The sequence below is a fragment of the Thermobia domestica genome, chromosome 5 (assembly GCF_964235325.1).
Source record: "Thermobia domestica chromosome 5, izTheDome1.hap1.1, whole genome shotgun sequence".
Taxonomy (NCBI): Eukaryota; Metazoa; Arthropoda; class Insecta; order Zygentoma; family Lepismatidae; genus Thermobia; species Thermobia domestica.
In genome coordinates, this window is record NC_137458.1 from 40,369,026 (window position 1) to 40,390,900 (window position 21,875).

The following is a 21,875-nucleotide window of genomic DNA, read 5'->3' on the forward strand; positions in this document are numbered from 1 at the left end:
CTTGCTTTTGCTCTTTAAACGGACAAAGACACCAGCCACAGTATGTGGGAGCGGAAGGAATAATCTCCGCTGTCGAAAATCGACAAGAATGATTCATCTCTTTCATTTGCTACTGGTTTGCGGATTAATTTTAAAGGTTTTTATTTCGCACGATTTTAATTCTTAATTCTGTTCGTCCCACCGCCCGCTGGAGTCACCCGCTCTGCTCTCGCTCTAAACTGCCTGTCGAAAGAACGTTTCGTAGCGTACGAAAAAAAAAAAAAAAAAAAAAAAAACCGCTAGGTGGCAGGGTCAGCCGAGACTTTTTCTCAAGTTTAATGTATAATCGTTTTTTTTTTTTTTTTATACAATTCTTTGAAGAAATTGTACTTACATTTTGTATTGATTTTATCTCTAGTATTATAGTATTTTACTTCCAATAAATAAATGAACAAATTCCACTAATCAATTATCACAAAGTAATAGAAAGACAACACACAAAAGAGCGCAATAGACCTACTTGTATATCAAAATTATCGTCAGCTACATCAGTCAGTAAGTGCTATTCGTGATTTGTATTACATTTCTTTCACATGTAAAAAATAAGTAATATTTATATAAAAATACATAAATATTATTCGTCATTTTCTCAAAGAAATAAGTCCAAAATATCTCGAAACTACGGGAAAGAATTAAACTACGATTTACTCATTGATAAGAAAAACAAATCACTACACATTGCTTGTGTTAACTGACCATCACCACCACTACCATTACATTATTATTACTATTATATATTCAAAGAATGGCTACTAGTCGTCGCAAACAAACAAGGATGCTATTGAATATCATTTAATTCACATACTATAATGTGTATTCAAGATTGTTATCCATCTCCCCAAGATACATTTTTAAATATCATTCATGTTTTCTAGACCTACCGAAGAAACTTTGTAATATGTATATATTCCATGTGTATTTTCCGTGAGAATGACGCACTCCACCCACTTCTGTTTCAATAATAATAATAATAATAATAATAATAATAATAATAATAATAATAATAATAATAATAATAATAATATACGAAATATGTTGGAAATTTGCAACACTTACGTTTCACAGCTTAAGAGTCTTTCTTGAAAGGGGTTTGAATTTGCAGGAAAATCGAAACGCACTATCTGTGTTTTCTGCCTATGTTTGTTAGCAGTGGTTTCACAAATTTGTTCACTATTATTTCAGATAGAAGCAACTGGTGCTTTTCTTCGCTGGGACGCTTCAACAAAGTGCACTGGCGCAGAACTGGAAGGATATAATGACTCATATTACGCAGTAAATCTCCTGATTTCTTGAAATGTGGTATTACACCCTTCACAAAGTTCTGTAGTGATTTAATAAGGCGAACGAAACACGGGTTAGGGTATCGAAGTCCGCCTTTATCCAATAATGGATGAGGCCCATTAATGGTGTCCCTGTTGGTGGAATTGATATGTTACTTACACACGAACTACACATTGTTTTTTCTTCTACGACGCGCACTAAATAGCCATACACTAATGCCTGAAATGCTGATTCCAGATTAATATGAAGTGGTCCATTTGGCTCACGAATATCCTGAAGGAGAATTTCTATCTCCGGAGGAAGCCTGATAGAATATTCTTGAGAAATAACTTGGTTCCTCGATCGTGCTGTTTTAGTACACATATCTAAATCATCATGAGCAACATTGGCATTAGACGATGATATCAAAAGACCAGATTTTAAAATTCTAATAGCATTTTGTGCAGCTCGAGTATCCGTCATATCGTTGCCTCCTCCTCCCATTATAACTGAGCTGAACATTGCCTCAACTGGATCGCCAGAAAATTTTCGCGTCAATACATAAAAGTATCCATTTTCAAGTAGATAAACGACACACACGATAAACGACAACGAGGCTGTAGATTCTGCAGTGAGAAGAAGGGCATTAAGTGTTTCTTTTGTAAGTCCTTTGGCGCCACACTCTTTAAATTCGACTTGAATTTCCCTCACATAATTGCAAAAATCATTTATCAGCCAAAGAAATCGTTCATCGGTCACAGAATAAAACATCATTTTTTCCCGATTGTTCTGTCGAACATATTGTGTTTTGTCACTGATATCATGCACGGAAAAAAACTTGTACATATTCTGCATAAAGCGCACCGTTGAACCAATCTGTTCAAAATCTACTTCAGAAGACATGCGCAGGTTATTTTCACTTACATACTGTAAAGCTGCAGTTACGGAGAGTGAAAATAATTGTACTGCGTACTAATTTTTTCGAAAGAACTTGGTTCAATGTGTTTTCTGGTTAAATACCGAATTGGTTTAACCATCAAGTTTTTCTGTAATTTATAAACTTCTTTTATAAACTTGGAGCTGATAGTTCCTTCTCTATCTGCCATCTCATGGTATAAAAACTGACTTCTTACATTTTTTATTAGATGACAATAGTCAAATGATTAAAAAAAAAAAACTGCCGTTGAGGATCGCAGGGGTGTTCAATGCATGGTTTTAGATCACCACCAGCAATCTGCTTAAACATGGATACGTTTGTTTTATGGTTATCAGTTACAATGCGCAAAACATAAAAGTCACACTCTTCAACAGCTTGGATAACATGATCAACCAATGTTAATAGTTCACTTCCTTGTAGACCTCTTACCAAAAAGTAAGCAACTGGAATTGTGTATTTTTTTGGATAACCCATGAATCACAAAACACAGAAGCTTATTTGCTAGAACAGGGTTTATTAGTATTTCTTCTTCGTAAACACCACTTGCCTCCACGACTCCGAAGAATTTATCTTCTTTGTTGTACGTCATTTTTTCCTTTATTGCCACTTCATCACAAATAAAGGAGGAAACCTTTCCCAAAGAACTTAAATATTCAGCTTCTGCCTTCAGCCTTTCTTTAATTAGAGGTGAAACACCGGAATCACACTTAATTCCTCCGAATAATTTATCCAGTGTAGTCCGTGAAGGAGCTTGGATTAGCTTCGATTTTCTTGCATGTTCAGCCTTTAGGAGTCACTATTCGGCAGCATATACAATAACGGAGAGTTAATTCTGACCACTCTGGACGCTGCTTCTCAAAGTTTCTTATTTGATCGATGATGCACACTGCCATTTGATTACCTCCTCTGGCTGAATTCTTTATTGTAGTAAGGGATTTTATTTCGGGACAATTATTAATCTTTTCCTTAGTTTCATGTAGTTCTTTGTCTAATTCTTCTATTTTCTGCTCAAGCCAATATATCTTTACCCTGAGCTTTTCATTTATTCCTTTTTGGTGGTCTATATTTGTTTTAGTTAAGATATTAACTTGTATGCCAATATCACATGATTTACTAGTAGAGTCACACAATTCTTGTCCTTTGTCGTTCACGCTTCTGTCAATATGGCACTGAATCTTTTCTGGAAAATAAAAGAAAAATTACAAATAGTTACAAATAAAAATGTATTTACGTTTATATATGAAAAAAATCAACACAAAATTCAACGCTTCACACTGACATCATTATTGGAAGTTTAATTCAAATGGGCTAGAATTCACAGAAGATACATGAATCGATATTCTGACTATTTCACGTGTGAGAATTTCATTGATAATAAAACACTATTCCTTCTGAGAAAAGATCACAACTTGATTTTGCAGTATAAGATACTAATTCCACTGTTATTTGTGTTGAATTTTCTGTTTGAAAATCTCATCTAGCCTTTACGAGTAAGCTCTACTTTATGTAAATGCCGCTTTTTTAATAAATTGGTTGTCTAACTCTTTGAAAAAGAAGCAAATTGATTTAGTTGTTACTACAAGTAAATTTATGTTACTCGTATTTAAAAACGAAAATTTTGTTGTTTAGAAAGAAAAGGCCTTTTAGAATAACTTGAAAGAAAAATAAAATCACATATTGGAGCTCACTAAATAATAATAATAATAATAATAATAATAATAATAATAATAATAATAATAATAATAATAATAATAATAATAATATTTTATTGTAAGATTTCTAAAGATGCTACAAAATGATTACTAGGAAAAATAACTTTCATGAATAATGTACTCATTCTTATCTCTCAAGAAACTATATACTAAGCATTTGTAAGTTCAAAATCAGAATGAAAATAATCGAATTGCTAATAAAACAAAATCAAACTTTTACGCAAATAAACTATCAGACATGTACTTTAAATTGTTTGTTATCACATAACTGTACACATAAAACTCAATTGTGCCCTTTTCGATTGTCTAATGCTAGCCTTGTGCCTTTGGTCCAAGGGTTGCTGGTTCGTTACTTGATAGGGAAGCATTGAATGCGTTGCGATAGTTTGGATACTTCCTTAAACCATAGGCCCACGCTTCATATAGCCTCGACGCTAAAAAGAGTCTAAACTCTTACAAAGAAGAAGGATTCAATTGTGTTAATCGAAAGTTTGAAACGTCGACTTACATCATTATGATACAATTTTCTGTTTCAACCTAATTTTTTAATGTTGATCCAACTCCAGTTGTGTGTTTATCCGAATAGAAGTGCAATGTGCATATGCATAAAAAATTAAACATGACACAAGATCCAAAATACACCAACCTCTCTCACACACAAAAAACTTCCATGGATGTTCTACGGATGTAACAAAAGTAGTGAACAAACTCGTACGCAAGAATTTATTTCGGGAGGGGTCCAAATTCAATGAGGATAAATTATATTAAAATTTGCAAAAAATCACCTTGAAAATAACTGAATTTACAGAAAAGCTAAAATTTCTGGTATGGGGGGTCCGTAACTCCAGGACTCACTCTGCTGCGTACATCCTAGATGAACACTTTTAAATAATTTGCGTAATTTATTTGCACAAGTTGCTTATTTGGTACAAATCCAATCCATAAGATCATTAAAAGACTCTTTATTCGTATTATGAAACATTGCCAGTGTATAATTTGTAAAATATTAATGTCTCTAAAGTAAACTATAGCTCTTTTGTGGTTAAGCGATTACCATACGCGCCTTTGGCGTGGGAGATCTGGGTTCGATTCCCGGTGGGAGCTCATATGGTTCGGATCCCATATTAAGCTGTAGATCCATAACTCATAGTTCCGTTGCTGAAATAGACGCTAAACTCAAAAATAAAATTATATCTGACATAAACTACGTAGCACTTCAAGTAACGACGGTTTATGACTACCAATTAGCGGAATTTTAAGTAGATAGTGCGATGTCAATAAACAAACTTTGAGAGTCCTTCCCGCTGGTCTGGTGGCTAGCTCGTTCGCATTTGGTGCACGTGGTCTGGGGTTCGAATTCCGGGAAAGAGCACAAAATATCACTTCCATTAATCACCCGTCTCATTTAGCTTAAAGGACATAACTGTGGGAAGGGGTCATCTCAGAACCATTACTCTACTTCTAGCTTTCTACATCTAATTAAGAGGAAGGTACCCAAGTGCTTCGTCATGATAGATCCCCACCGCAAATATTGTCCAAACTAGGAATCGAACTCTGGAGCGTTCAATGGTGTAATAAAGCACACTAACCATAAACATACACAACAACATCGATTTTACCGTTTCGTTAATATATGAAAAATATTCTGCACGTTATATTTACGCCGAAAAATGATTCTACAATGCCAGCTAACAGTATTTGATGGACTAAATATTAACTCTACAAATTTAAACATGCAAAACGAAGTTAATCATGTGAAATTTTGTTATGTGATGTTTTCTGAAACATCTAATAATGGCTTAGAGAATATTTTGGTTTTATAACTTTTACTTTGTTTGCATTTGTTAAATAATTATGGCATAGTGTTATAAAAATTAAGTTTTCAGAAACATCATAGTAAGCATTCATTTTTCTGCTTTCATCATAAAATATTACAAGATCAAAATACAGCCTTAACTTTCAATAGTTAAATCAATTCAAAAAAGCAAGTTTAAAAAAAAGAAAATAAAAAATAGAAATAACTACTTACCATTTACTGCGACATGTTTTAATGTATCATCATCCGTCGTTTCCGACTTCGAACATCTCTTCCTAGGTGGTTCTTCGAGTTGCTTGTAAGATGGATATTCAGGGAACGCACTGGGCACAGAATCTTGTTTCAACTTCCGAATTTTGCAATTTCCTCTAAAATCTTCTTTTACAAAATGCTGACTACAAACAACGGATCTGTCGGATGGAATCCAGTTACTTCCCCTCTTATCACCCTGTCCTGATATTTTTCTTAACCATTTCGTCCGTAGTTCAATGTTCGATGGTATTTCGTGAAATGATACCCCAACATATTCTGAATTGCCTTTTCGTGCCTTACAAAAGGGCACACAACAATAATATATTTTAATTTACGAAAACACCGAACCGCACGATGTATATTCCTCTATGAGATTTATACAAACAAGCCTCGCTCGGTGCTGCACCCATGCGGCGGAATTCGGAAAAAAATTCGTACGATGACCTCTATGCTATTTCTGGCGATTCGACAGGCAGTATAGAGGGAGAGCGGGTGGTTCGTACACACAAAATACATTCTTTACAGAATCGTGACTAACGGGATTAGTAATTTTTGGCAAAACTCCATCTAATCTGGCCTAAATTTGCATAACTCAAATCTAAGAAGCATCTTGATTTTGGAGACAAAAAATCGACAAAAAAGTGCGTCTTAGAATCGCGTAAATACGGTACTTTATAAACATATTTTGTACATCTAGCGTAAGAGTTCATAGGCGTAAAAATACATTTTGTTAAAATGGTTATTTATATTTAAAAAAAAAAAGTCTTACGTTTGCAGCTTGCCCTTCCAATACCAAGCACAAAGGATTGCAACAGAAGAATATTTTCAATACTCCAGCTTTTAGGTTAATAGTTAAAGAGTTTGAATATTAATGCTTCCTAATAATTACATAATCAATAAATTGTCTTATCATCAATTATTTAATTTGTATGAAGAAGCTGTTACAAAAAAGAAGCATAACCTAAAAAAGATACTCAGGTTTTGTTGTTTGTTTCCACCTATGAACTCCTTGCACTGAAAATTCAAAATGTATTTATAAAATGATTCGATCTTCTCGTGATTAACTATCTTAGTGAATAAAACCACATCTTACGTGGCGGAAAAATCCTTCCAGACGCAATCAATGCAATTACTATTTTCACTCATCATTTTTAATAGTGAGGTAAGATGGTGATGTGGATTTGAAAATACAGTAATTCTTCATACTGTACGCATTAGTGTTTCTTATATTAATTTAAAGTGTATTTAGTCTACTCTGCTAGTATTTGAAGACTCAGTTTATATTTGTGGAGCCTTAAGAAATAGCATTCCAGTTGAAAGAGGAAGACATCAAAAATGCAATATCAACAACTCAATAAGAAATTCAAGGTGAATGTCTTAGAAGATGTCAGGTATCAAAATTATCACGATAAAATAAAGATGAATGATTTAATTAATTCTTTACTAATTTAAACTCTACCTTGTTGATTTGATGAGTTATCAACTGACTATAAAATTCAAAATTCAGAATTAAGAAAAGTGAGACTAATGAACAGCAGTGTACAAGAACTAGCATTACAGGTTAATTTTAAGTCAGAACATTTACATTACCTTTTTTCAAGGCGTTGACATATTTTTCTAACTGTTCCCTTACTTTTGGCTTTCCTTCTTTATTAAGAAATTCCTTCATCCTATCTTCTTCCATACCGGACTTTTTGACATGGAAATTTATCTGGAATTAAAATTATTAAAATATTGAATGTTTACAAAATACTTGACAAAGTTTTAATCACTTAAATGTACTTTTTATAATGTTAATGTTTACCAACGCATTCCTTTATTCTTAAGTTAGGAATAGAAAGCTCTAGTTTGATCAATGATAGGCATTCTGTGTGTTTACATCGATCAACAAACTTGTATTCCTTATATGATCACTACAAACTTATGTTTATGGGAAAGTGAATTAATTCTATGCAGGAACTTCGATGGCCGTCGCTGCGTCCTAAGAGTTATGATGAGTAAATTTGAGAAAAACAAGCAACAACCAGATTTTGTCAATATTTAATTTTAATGTCTGAAATTACAAATATGTAATGGAATTGGTAACTAGAGAATTTTTCTAATTTCGCGAAGAAAGAATTTTTGCTTACCTCATGTAAGTACGACTGAAGGAAACGCTCGCGAGTCTTGGAATCTTTCGGCAAATTAACAGCAAGGTACACAAAGAGCTTCAAATGATTGCAAAATACATTTCATTTCAAGAAATAAAAAACTACTGACTCAAGACTGAACCCGGATCTCATGCTTACTGTGTCTGTGCGTTAACTATTAAACCGCTTTTCTCAGGTCAGCCACATATTAAGGCAATTCCTTACGTCTTGCGACAGATCATTCGGACTATCTCACAACTGGTATATATTATTTTTGCACAACCTCTGTATCCCTTTATCAGTTGTGGTTCTGTCCATGTGATTCAGGCCACAGATTACCACTCTCAACAGTGCAAAATGTAGCTGACCCGGCGGACCCCTGTATCTTTCACTGTGTATATTCTGTTTAAGATTAACTGAGGAGCAAGGTGTCACAAGATAAGAGTTTAACTCTTGGATTTACTATATACAAAAAACGACTTCTCATAAAACTACTACATAACTCGTTTATCCATCAAATTTTTCAATTGCACTGCTATTTAAAAAAACATATGCAACCCAATTCTTGTTGGAAACAAAAAACAAAAAAGTGAACATTACATGGCCCTACTTTCTGAGAATATTTTAATTCCTTGAATTCTTATTGCCCCACATTATTTATACGATGGCGGAAAATAAAAAGAGCCTTGAAAAAGAAAAAGTTTGTTGGAACAGCCATCCTTATCATCATATGCAGAATCCAAGGTTAGTTATGAATTTCTATTAGAGCTCATGGCAAATTATTCTATTCACGGAAATAGACTAGAAAGAAATATAAACACGATTTGTTTCTCAACCACAAGGAGTGGAAACTGCATAACAAATCCTGTAGGAATAATGGTTACCATGTGTCACCCGGGTTCGATTCCTGTAAAACTACATAGGTATATCTGTTCAGCCAATTCTGAATTAAGAGAGAAACTACCATTTAGAAAATAACCAAAGCCGGTATCACGAACACACACACTCAACTGAAACATCTATACGGCCATCGATCGTTATGGGACAAACGTCAGAAACCCAATTGGGAATAATCTACAAGCTTTGGAACAATATTTTCAGGCGTTCGGGCGTTGATGCTACCTTAGCGCAATCATTTCCGTACAACCTTTTGTATCTAGTTATTTATATGGAATGAAAACCTATGATCGCTGTTGTTGATACGGGATCGGAAGAAAACTATGTGAGTGATCAATATTTCGAAAATTTAAAGAAACAATGCAACATTTGTGTTGCAGGGTGTCTACTAAAATTCTAAAATGAAATTTCGTGACCTTTTCTTTATCAAACCATAAAATTTCGTAACATTTAAAAACTAATAACAGTACCTATATTCTTCAGCACTGATCTTTATCTTATCTCTACTTTCAAAGGCTGTTTCCTTGGAGTGATAAAAGGTTGGTAACTTCTCTCAGTTGAAAAAATGAAATTTTTGAGTTTTACGTCCCACGATTATGCCGGTTAGGCTATAGGGGACGGTGATGAGAAATGAATGAAATGGTGGAATGAAGAAAGTGGGAGGGAAACGGGAGAACTCCGAGAAAACCCACGCACACGGTGTTTGTCCATCACAAAGTTCCTTGGTGAGAGTTCTCTTAGTTGAATAAACTGGTTAGATGTGTAGGTGGTTTGGGTGATGCGATGCGATTTGCACCGCCATTGCTCAATGATGCCAGCTGAAGGACAGTCTCAAGAGCGAATCTGAATGTGAATTAGGTCGAATTTTCATTCATGCGAAAGAAGCGTGCTTTCCTTGCGATTTGGTAGCGTTTAAAGCCGACAGTAGATCTTTTTGGTGGTGAATTTTGACGTTTTATACAATAAAACTTTCCAGTCTGTACTTATATTCGTACAGATATATAAAAAACACGTGACTCTAAAGCTAAATTTCGTGACTTTTTCTTTTCATGATCTTTTTCTGATTTCGTGACTTTTTCATGACTTTCGTGACCGATAGACACCCTATGTTGATAATGTGAGCATAAAAACACATGGAGTTGGAAACTACATTTCCGTTCCGTTAATTTGTACTCAGTAGTTTCATGTTCAAAGTGTCGGATGGTCTTATTAAACTGTTTTTTTCGAGACATCTTAAATTTTAGCCAAGATATAGAAACTCATACGAAACTTTTTGTTGAGGTTTTCGAGAAACTTTTAAATGGGGGATTCCTGTCTCTCAGAAGAAAACTTTACCGTTTCAATCTAAAATTAAGTATCTCGGGTTTGTCTTTCAAAATGATACTAGGAGAATTGACGGAAGAAGAATACAAATTAACAAAGATACCACAGGCACAGATCCGTAAAGGGTTAAACAGAATATGTTCACTTTTAAACTTTTATAAGTAATTTGTCTATAACTACTCGGAATTAATCGCTCCATTGTTGGCATTAAGCTCTGAGAAATGCGCTTTCAAATAGAATACTTCTCATGACACCGCCTTAAGAGAAATAAAAGGAAGCTCTTTGTGAACAGGTTGTACTTAAAGTTCCGGACATGAATGCTAGCTTTGTTGTCCATTGTCACAGTTTTCTTAGTCATTTTTTCTGGGGGTTTACGTCAGTATGACTGCCACGGTCAGTATGACTGCGCCCAATGTCAATGTTCTCGAAGGCTATCCCGGAAACAGATTAGGACAAAAATGTATATGAATTAGAAATGAAGACACTTGTTTTATCCTTGGAGAAATTGGAGTACTACCTTCATAATAATTTCACTTTTTATTGTGACAACAAAATTTTACCATGGCTATTGACAAATCATAAGCGACACAGTATACAAGAAAATATTTCGATGTAACTTTAAAATTATTCATGTTTGCAGTATAACATAATTGTGCTGTGAAATTAAAACTACCTTTTACCCATATTAAAAGACATTAATTTCAATTTTTTAAAGTATATACTTCTTCGATTTCTTTCCGTAAATATAAGCGCTTACCAAATGCTTGCAATACGAATGACTAACTACATACAGAAGCCTAACAATTAAGTACGGTACTTGTTCAACTTAATTTCCAGTATTTATCGAATGAGTACAATACTTACATCCACTTCACTAACGTCGTTCTCTTCACTCAAATTAGGAATAGAAATAGTTCCCGAGATTTCCTTTTCACTCTCTTTCAACTTGCCCTTCCATTTCAGGACAACGTCCCACTCGTAGAAGAATATCAGTTTGCCTTTCCTGTTATTGACTACGGCTTCACCTTCACACTTCTCTACTTCCTTGATTTTACAATTTCCTATAGAGCACAGAGCAAAACTAATTCAGTCTTTAATATGAAAACATTTATGAGGAGAAATTTAAAAACTACAGAAGGTTGACCAAGTTATATCCGACCGATTTTGAAAGTGCAGTTACACTATGAAAAGTCATTGGACCATCAGCATATTATAGACTATCACACGACATCGCAATTTTCACTGCAACGAACTATGTTCGAGCATAGGGTTATGAATTCCATCTCATTCCTTTGTTCATGTTTTCCTTAAGTCATGAAGGTACGTAGCAGACGTCATTTTAACAAACTAAATGTGCAAAAATCCATTAGAGGCAATGAGGACTTTCTACAGTCCACTCAAGGGAATAATCGCTCGCGCCGTGTGAACTTTGTGGTGGACAAACACCGTGCTCGTGAGTTTTCTCGGGGTTCTCCCGTTTCCTCCCACTTTCTTCATTCCACCATTTCACTCATCTCTCATCATCACCGTCTCCTTTAGCCTAACCGGCATAACCGTGGGACGTAAAACTTAAAGATTTCATTTCATTTCATTTCAAGGGAATAATCTGCTCGATGTCGTGCTAAAACCACAGGATGATTGGCTAGAGGTCTTGTCCATGTGGATCGTTCTTACTAATTCCATATAAACGAAGAAAAGATTGGAGTCATGATGGATTTTTGAAAGAAGGCAGCATTTACCGTCACGTTTTATGTTAACATTACGTACCTTTTACTTTTCCTCGCAACTGTTCCCAGCGAAGATCATTTCCTGCGAGAAACTTTCTCGGAACTGCCAGTAAAACAAGGTACGTCCCTTGCAAGAGTTGTCAGGGTACGTAATTACACGTGCATTATTATTACGCGTGAGATAAATGAACGCCTCCTCTAATTGACAAACATGTTAAATTCTGACCCTGTAAATGTATTTCATACGTAAGGTGTCCACTAAAATTCCAAAATGAAATTTCGTGACTTTTACGTGACCTTTTTTCAACTAAACCATAAAATTTGCGTGCCAAGCTGACCATAGACATTTTTGGTGGTGAATTTTGACGTTTTATAGAACAAAATTTTCCAGTCTGTACTTATATTCGTACAGATTAAAAAAACTTGACCCAAAAGCTGAATTTCGTGACTTTCTTGACCATTTTCTGATTTCGTGACTCTTTTGTGACCGAGAGACACCCTGATACAGTTTGTTGTATGTTCAGCAAGGTGGAGCGTCGGAAGTTATGAAACCGGTTCTTATGCACGCACCTGAAGCCAAGACCAGGAAACGAATGACGTAGCTGATAGTGGACCGATCCACATTTAATCATAGAATTATGTCAAGTAGAGGCGATGGGTTATTCTATGTTGTTAGTTAAATTCCACTAAGCAACTCAGGCGACACTTTCGCCCAATAATCTCGAATGGCTTCCTTTTGTTGATGACATGGGTCTCATTTGCACTTGCCTGCAAACTAGCACCAAACACGTTACCCCGGCAGTTGCAAGCTGAGACACCAAACTGATATCGACGATAGTTTCATAGTTCTGGCTTAACTACACAGATATCAGCAACGTTGCTAAATGGGACGGATTTGGCCCGATCAACCTTCTGTTGTTTAAAAAATGTAGATATGTATCATATTTATTTACGGTGTTTCGAATTTATCGAAAGCACTTTTAGACTATAATTTGTTCCATCTTACTATTAGGAAGCCATCAGTAATTAAACCATGACATTTTGCTAATGAGTACTTCATGCATATACTCTTACGGAAAATAGTTCAACAGAAATATAATTTTGCTATAAAACAATCATATAAAACTAACACACTACACAAAAAACACTTTATGAATATGGTAAAGATTTCAAGTTTTACATAACTGTTAAAGACTTTACCTATTACTTGCGTATTTGTTTTAGTTCCTGCTCTATATATTTCACTCGCATTCGCTGTTAACAGCTTCGAGGGAAAGAATTTCTTAGGATCAAATCTTGACATTATCTCTTGGTTATATCACACGTAATTTTCTTCTTTTGTATACAGGTGGAGCCGCGGTGGCTCAGTGGTAGAGCGTTCACCTCTGGTGCATAGCGTTCTTGGTTCGATCCCAGCTCGCGCCAAGTGTTTTTCTTGGTGGATAAACACCGTGCACATGAGTTTTCTCGGGGTTCTCCCGTTTCCTCCCACTCTTCACTCCCCCGCTTCATTTATTTCTCATCACAGTCTTCTTTAGCCTCGCCGGCATAACTGTGGGACGTAAAACGTAAAGATTTCATTTTTTTTTTTTTGTATACAGGTAAATACAGATATGCTTTTTTAGTCCTGAATTTGTATATATCAAGATTCTGTTGTGAAAAGCACTAATAATAATAATAATACTCATGCACCATCGCGGACAGCCGTACACAACTCATCTGTGCACGAAACTTAAATATAACCAACATGAAAGTTCAAGATTCAATTCCAGGATATTCCCTCCCTCAAAGAAGCTCACAACAGCAGACGTTGAGTGAAAAATGTAAGGCAGAAAATAAAACCAATACTCAACTAAGTTAAATGCAAATCTTTATTTACACTGAGTGACTAGAAGTTACTACGTACAAGTATGCGCACTAGAGTTCCTATTAGCGCCAATTCAATTGTATAGATGTGTTCTGTTTTTAATATGACTTGACTCTTGCTTCCGGGAGTTCTGTGGTGAAACAGAAGCGAGGGAGGTCTTGTACTATAGACAAACACTAATGGTGCCAAGTTTACTGAGGACTATAGCCATTAATTTGTTCAGTAAATTTTACGAAATCAAGGAACTCGTGGTTAGTACAAAGCACTGTCAGTTTTCTATTACATGTTCCCTAGATGATTCAGGCCCGCTGAAAAATAGGTGTATTACGTTAATTTTAGCTAATTTTCTTCAAGTAACCTCAGATATTCGTAAAACGTTAATGATTTTATTTTATTTTACGTAACTTGTACTAATAAAATCAAACTGTTTTGCTCTAAGTTACGTATTCTGTTCCTCTTTGGAACCACTTTATTCGCTTCCTATATTTCGTTCATTGGGACTGCTGCTAACTACTTCTGGATAAGTGCAGTTTCAAATAGCAGGTGTATGTGAAATTTTTACATGTTGTTTAATTCTCTTATTAAAAAAAAAAAAAAAAAAAAAAAAAAAAAAAAACTTCAAATCCATACAACTGAATTTTCTTTCCAGATTAATTGGAAAAGCGAATCAAAAGCACAACTGAAGACATTGGGTAAAATACCAAGAATTCAAAACATCAGCAAGTAAAAGTCACATGGCAACATTAATCATCAGACGCCCGCCAGGGATATTAACAAAATCGTAGACTCTCACGTTGAGAGCTCTGGTGATCCCCCCCCCCCCCGTCTATTATCACCGAGTCACCGGTGATACATACCGTTGGAAAGTTTATAGACAACAGATTTCAACGAGGTAACATTCGTGCAATTCCCGCCATATTCGTAGAAGAAACAAAAAAATAATTTTAAAAATATGAAAAAAAAAAAGACTTTGCAGGGGTCCTGGCAACCCTTGCAGTCATCCTATGCTGACAAAATGATGCTAATGTGTAAGGCCAGATACTTGTGACAATATTAAAAAAATGAAGCCATTACTGCAATACAAAGCGAAATAAAAATTCATAACGAAATTCCTATAAAAACGCCCTGTGTACCATTTTCGAAGAGCTCTTGTAGACCTTTGCTTTGGCAGCTTTGGTGATCCCCCCCCCCTTCCCTAATTATCAAAGAGTCATGATTCATACATCGTTGGAAAGCCTATGAAACGCATATTTCAACGAGATAACATTTGTACAGACCAATTCAGTGAAAAGAGATCTCGCCTTATATGGAACTATCTAGGAAATAAATGTAATTTACGTCAAAAACAGACTCAACAAATTGGCCAAATTTGCCCCTCCTCTACTCCCTCCTATAAGCAAGAAAGAAGTACAAACACAGGATATTACCATGTAGTGGTCTACTCCATTGCTTCACACACCAATTTTTACGTGTACCCTCAAGGGAAAATGCCCCCCTCCCCCAAAACCTGCTGAAAAACCTTAACCCTCCTCAACCCCGCACACTCCTTACACACATAAAATGCACACCGGCGGAAAGCTGCATCCTTCAGGAATACATTAGTACCAAAATCAGGGGCTGAGCTATTGAGGTTAAAGCCCCGATGCAGCAGTTGCGTCAATTAGGCGTCTACAGGTTAAACTGCATTCGACTTCAAACAGCACATTTCAATATTGTAGTATGAATAAACAATCTAGGTTTTTACAGGTTTTTTTTCTTTCTTTCTTTTTTCTGTAGATTTGAGGTTATTTTTAAAAACAGGAACATCATTAAACAAGATGTAAAACTTTCACATGTGTCTGCTACTATTCGAAACTGCACTTGTCCTGAAGAAGTACACAACAGTCCCAGTGAATGAAATATGGGAAAGGGAAGAAACTGATTCCAAAGAGGATCAGTACACGCGATTTAAGATAAAGTATTTGTATCAAACTCAGATATTTGGCATTTGGCATCAATTTGTTAATATATATATATAATTCGCTGCTTCTATTGACCTTTTATTTCTTTTTTTGTGTAGACATCAATTTATAACATTCATCTTTCGGTTTCAAAACGTCAATTTTCATACAATAAAAAATATATATTCTATGTCTTAATTACAGACAGACAGAATTAACGAAAAATTACAATTCAATCATGGAATATATGAAAATGTATTAATTATAAGCACAGTGACATAATTCAAACTGAATAAAAATAAAGATTAGATAACATTCATTATAAAAACAATTAAAGATAATTAGATACGGAGACATATAACAAATCTCATTGAACAAAAAACAAGTATTAGCCACAACCTTGTGCCAGAAATAATGAAAGGTGGAGCAATATATTCTCCCATTCCTTGTCACTATCTTTATTACATTAAAATCCGCGTTCGATTCCCGGCGGGCGTAGTTCGGACTCCACGTTGTTAAGCTGTAGGCCCATGTCTTATATAGCTTTGCTTCTGAAAGTCTGAAAGGTTAATTCAAATCAAACCAAAAGCAAATGTTTCAATTTCCTCCCAACTAGTCTAGTGGCTAGCGCGAGCAGTTTTCGTGTATGTACAGGGCCCCGGATTCAATTCTCAGTACGAGAGCCGGAATTTCAACTACCAGGTGGTCCACGTCTCATACAGCTTTGGTGCTGAAAGGGATGTTAAAACTCGAATCACCACTCATTGAATGTTTCAGTTGATTGTATTTATTATGTCTCCTTTAGCCCACAAGGCATACGCGCGCGACGGCTGCTAAGCTACATTTTCATATTACCATCATAATACTTTGACACTCAATTTTCTACTCGTATGGAATTTTATTTACCCTATCCATGTGTCCATCAAAAAACCCTCAATAATTACTTGATGGATCACCAAATTTGGCCAAAATGTAGACGGCCGAAAGTTAGGAATAGACTTGGTTTAATGGAGACTATATTGAAACCGGAAATGATTGAAATTAACAATTTCCGACTTTTACGTTGATTACTATAGAGCAAAAGCTGTAACTGATAGCAAGAAGCTGTTTTCTGTAATTCATTAAGCATCCAAAAAATTCATTTCACCTCCATACTTGACTTTCTACGAAAACTGAAGTGGTCGAAATGCTACAAATTTTGGTTTCAATATTAATGTACATACATAGAACAAAAACTATTAGAGATAGGGAAAAACGTGTTTTTTTGGAATTGATTTGGCGTCTAAGAATAGAAAATGAAATCTTTGAGTTTTACGTCCCACGGTTATGCCGGTTAGGCTAAAGGAGACGGTGATGATGAGTAATGAATGAAGTGGTGGAATGAAGAAAGTGGGAGGAAACGGGAGAACCCCGAGAAAACCCACGCACACGGTGTTTGTCCACCACAAAGTTCACTTGGCGGGGGCTGGGATCGAACCCGGACCCCAACGTCTAAGAATAGGTATCATGTCCTTTCCTACCCCCCTCCTCCCTCTCAACCGTTCCGATTTTAACGTTGATTGCAATAGAAAAACTGCGACACATAGCAAGAAGTAGTTCTCTGTAATATCCCACTAGTGAAACCGGAAGTAGTAAAAATAAACAAATTTCGGTTTTAACGGTGAGGGTTAGAGAGTAAAAAAGCTAACATGTAACGAGAAGCGGCTTTCTTCAATCAATTAACCGTCCAAAGGAATATATTCCATCCCCACTCTAATCTTTCTAAAGCTTCAAAGGATAGAAATCTACTAACACTATTGGCTTCAATATTAATTTGGAAAATATTTCGCCATATAAACCAAACTTCATGTAGCGCTGCTAATTATTATAACTTAATTTTATCTTTATCCACAATATATCTAATTATATATGTTGGAACTTCCTATACACCTACAGGATCTTATTTTTTTGAGGACTTGCTTTACAACTCAAATCTACGGTTTAGAATTAAATAACATTATCAAGATTAAAAAAAAATGAAGTAAGATATACTAATCAATAATTCTCATTGCTCTGAACGAGACACTATACACGAATGTAAATCCTCATGCCTGCGTTTTTTTCTTCTTTCCTTGGTACATTTAAAAACTTATGTTGTTGAATAACCACACCATCTGTTAAAGGTGCCTTCCATTTCAATTTAGGCAGAGCATGTACCATCACCATCTCAGATATTGTTGAAACTTTTTTTATAGCAACTAGACATGTTTTTAAGAGACCCATATTTTTTTGTTTTGTCGAAAAAAATTTTCCCGCCAAGTAATGGGCCATCAAAGACGGGGAGTACAATTTATGAATTCTAGAAGACATGGAAAATGATAAACTTCGGACCCTCACCATTCGGCTATTGAGACAGGTAGAGTTATAATTCTTGTTGTGGCATGTACATAGGGATATAAATAAACTATATTTTATTGTAGTTTGGTTTGCGTATGCGTATCTTTCTGTACATAAATTAACAAATGAACGTCAATTTATCTGAAAAGTCGAAGTTTGCGAATTTTTTTCGAGCACTTCCGGTTCGAATTTTAAAATTCTGTTTTTACGGTTGGTAAGACCTGGTTACCCGCTTTCCGAAATAATTTTTGTATCGCTTCTGTGTGCAACCGTTTTGTCGCAAAAAATTCGAGAAATTGTAAAATTTTCAAAAATCGCCATTTTTGGGCGCCATTTTCTCGAAAACACCATCTTTTAAAATTCTGAAATTTTGTCAGATGGTTCAACTTTACATGAATAATAAACACACCAAATACCATTCTCGACCAATGCTTTATGAACTAACTGCAGCCTTTTAAAGTTAGTGAAGTTTCGTTAACTTTGATGTTACACTTAGTAACACTGGGAACAATAAAAGTGCAATGATTTGATGATGTTTGTGGTTCACATTAATTAAATGAAGAATAAAAGGTTTTCTTGATTTTCTTTTTTTTTTTTCATTAATTTGATCAAGAAGGCTCTCTGAAATAGTAAAATGAGCCTCCCCCTACTCCTCCGTTTTCTTAAACCGAAATAATCTGATGTGGAAATTACGATTACGAAACACACAAATTTTAAGTTTACTTGAAATGGCCATCCAATAAATTCTGATGATCTACAAAAAGCCTGAACTATTACCTCAGTGATGATTTGGAATGCTCCAGACAAAGTCTCAATGAAGTGCGATGTCATTACAGTGATCGAAAAAGAACAAAAAGTTAAAAAAACTGGAACGTTTTCTTACGCGTTCCAAAGAAATTTACTGACTTTTTAAACAGAACAATCCCAACATAAGAACAGGTCACTCGGAATTTTACAGTATTCGACTAAAGTGGGTCAGTCCGCAACCTGCGAGGAAAGAGTGTATGTGTGTGTGTGTGAATTGTACAAGTTTTAAGTTAGCTGCTACTGCGTTGCTACAAATCAAAGGTGCAGCCTGTATTGAAGCTGTCATGAGTGACCTATTTCCTTTTGTAGTATGATCTGTAGAAAATGACTACTGTATTCTTCAAGAATGTGGTGAATGTCCTGGAGTGGAAGGAATAAGTGTGGAGTCTTTAATTATTGATCCTGATGAAAATGAAAGTGTTACGTATGCTATATGGGAAAACAATCATCTCGTTAAAAGGCCATGCAAGGGTCTCTGCGACGGTATTGAGTGGGGGGGGGGGGGGAGGTGTAAAGAATGTGGCAACGTGGCATAACCTTAGGCAAAAACAGATACACAGTATTAAAACCACAGAAGAAAAAAATGAAATGAAATCTAAGTTTTACGTCCCATGCTTATGCCGGTTAGGCTAAAGGAGACTATGATTATGAGAAATGAATGAAATGGTGGAATGCAGAAAGTGGGATGAAACGGGAGAACCCCGAGAAAACCCACGCACACGGTGTTTGTCGACCACAAAGTTCACTTGGCGGGGGCTGGGATCGAACCCGGGACCCCAAGCACCAGAGGTGAAAACCGCAGAAGAATTCGTGATTATAGTGCAAGTACAAACTCCGGATATGACTCTCGTTTCGTTGCCTGGAACTGAATTCGACGACTTCCGGAAGAAAAAAGGGGAAGTATGCGACCAGTAACTGGTATTCAACGAAGTCATCTTTGGCTTTCGGAAAATGGCGAAGTTTTTATGGCAGTAACGGGTCACCATGAACTAACTTCATGCTTCCCCCAAAATCGAACTTCTGCAATTCAAAGTGTAGATTTAAGAAACCTGCAAAAAGGAACTTTTGTTAACATACATATATGTATGATAACCAGTGGTGCGTAGCAGAAATATTAGAAATAAATCATGAATTACGTGAAGTTGAAGTGCTGTTTATGCTTCCACATGGACCTTCAGCATTTGTGACTATCGACAATGTGCTACGCAGGGGCGGATCCAGGACGCACTTCTGGAGGGGGGGCGTAATTCTGCTACTTAGAGCTACTTTTAAGAGCTCCAAACTCTGAGATCGGTTATATTTATATATAAAATAAAAATGTTTCTTCCCCCTAGATCCACTCCTGGACGAGTTGTGAGTGAGCCAATACCTATTGGAGCACCTGCACGGTTACATGCTATTAGTGAAGAAGAACACCAACCAAGCAAATGATTGGTCCATGTAAAAATAAATAAATAAATAAATAAAAATAAATCAGTGAAATTTTGTTTCCGAAGACCATTTTAAATAAATGAACTTGAAATTTGTGCGTTTCGTAATCGTAATTTCCGCCTCAGATTATTTCGGTTTAAGAAAACTGAGTAGGGGGAGGCTCATTTTACTATTTCAGAGAGCCTTCTTGATCAAAATAATGAAAAAAAAAAAATCAAGAAAAACTTTTATTCTTCATTTAATTAATGTAAACCACAAACATCATCAAATCATTGCACTTTTATTGTTCCCAGTGTTACTAACTGTAACATCAAAGTTAACGAAACTTCACTAACTTTAAAAGGCTGCAGTTAATTCATAAAGCATTGGTCGAGAATGGTATTTGGTGTGTTTATTATTCATGTAAAGTTGAACCATCTGACAAAATTTCAGAATTTTAAAAGATGGTGTTTTCGAGAAAATGGCGCCCAAAAATGGTGATTTTTGAAAATTTTACAATTTCTCGAATTTTTTGCGACAAAACGGTTGCACACAGAAGCGATACAAAAATTATTTCGGAAAGCGGGTAGCTAGGTCTTACCAACCGCGAAAACAGAATTTTAAAATTCGAACCGGAAGTGCTCGAAAAAAAAATCGCAAACTTCGACTTTTCAGATAAATTGACGTTCATTTGTTAATTTATGTACAGAAAGATACACATGCGCAAACCAAACTATAATAAAATATCGTTCATTTATATCCCTATGTACATACCACAACAAGAATTATAACTACCTGTCTCCATAGCCGAATGGTGAGGCTCCGAAGTTGACCATTTTCCATGTCTTCTACAATTCATAAATTGTACTTCCCGTCTTTGATGGCCCATTACTTGGGGGGATAATTTTTTTTCGACAAAACAAAAAAATATGGGTCTCTTAAAAACATGTCTAGTTGCTATAAAAAAAAGTTTCAACAATATCTGAGATGGTGATGGTACAATTTTATATTTTTTTGCCTGAGTTGAAATGGAAGGCACCTAAGATAAACCAACGCTAAGGCATATTCTGATCAAACTTCTCATTATGACACTAGCAAAACGACAGTTCACAGAATGATTAATGAGATATAGCTCAAAATTATGAAGTATAATTAACTCTTAAAACTATAATTTTTGTTTCACTACAATACCGTTCAAATATGACTGTGCTGAACCAAATGAGATGCCTAAGAGTAAACGATTCCGCTGCCAATAAACTGATTACGACCAGAGCCGACTTTCCATATGTACACTCATGTCCAAAATTATTGTCGCATGTCTATAAATATGTTGTTGTAGGAATATAATTTGATAACGAATTCGCCCGGTATTTCTCATAATGT

General features: G+C 35.5%; 1 protein-coding gene across 2 annotated transcripts in view; it reads right to left on the reverse strand.

Moving 5' to 3' along the window:
• The window catches only part of LOC145685887 (activator of 90 kDa heat shock protein ATPase homolog 1), a 50,300-nt gene that overhangs the window by 20,334 nt on the left and 8,091 nt on the right, over positions 1–21,875 (reverse strand). For both annotated transcript variants that reach the window (XM_081758625.1, XM_081758624.1), the window contains exons 4-5: positions 11,230–11,426; positions 7,607–7,727 (exon numbers count right to left, since the gene is read on the reverse strand). In XM_081758625.1, the coding sequence (XP_081614751.1) occupies positions 7,607–7,727; positions 11,230–11,426 (318 nt within the window). The remainder of the gene's footprint in view (positions 1–7,606; positions 7,728–11,229; positions 11,427–21,875) is intronic.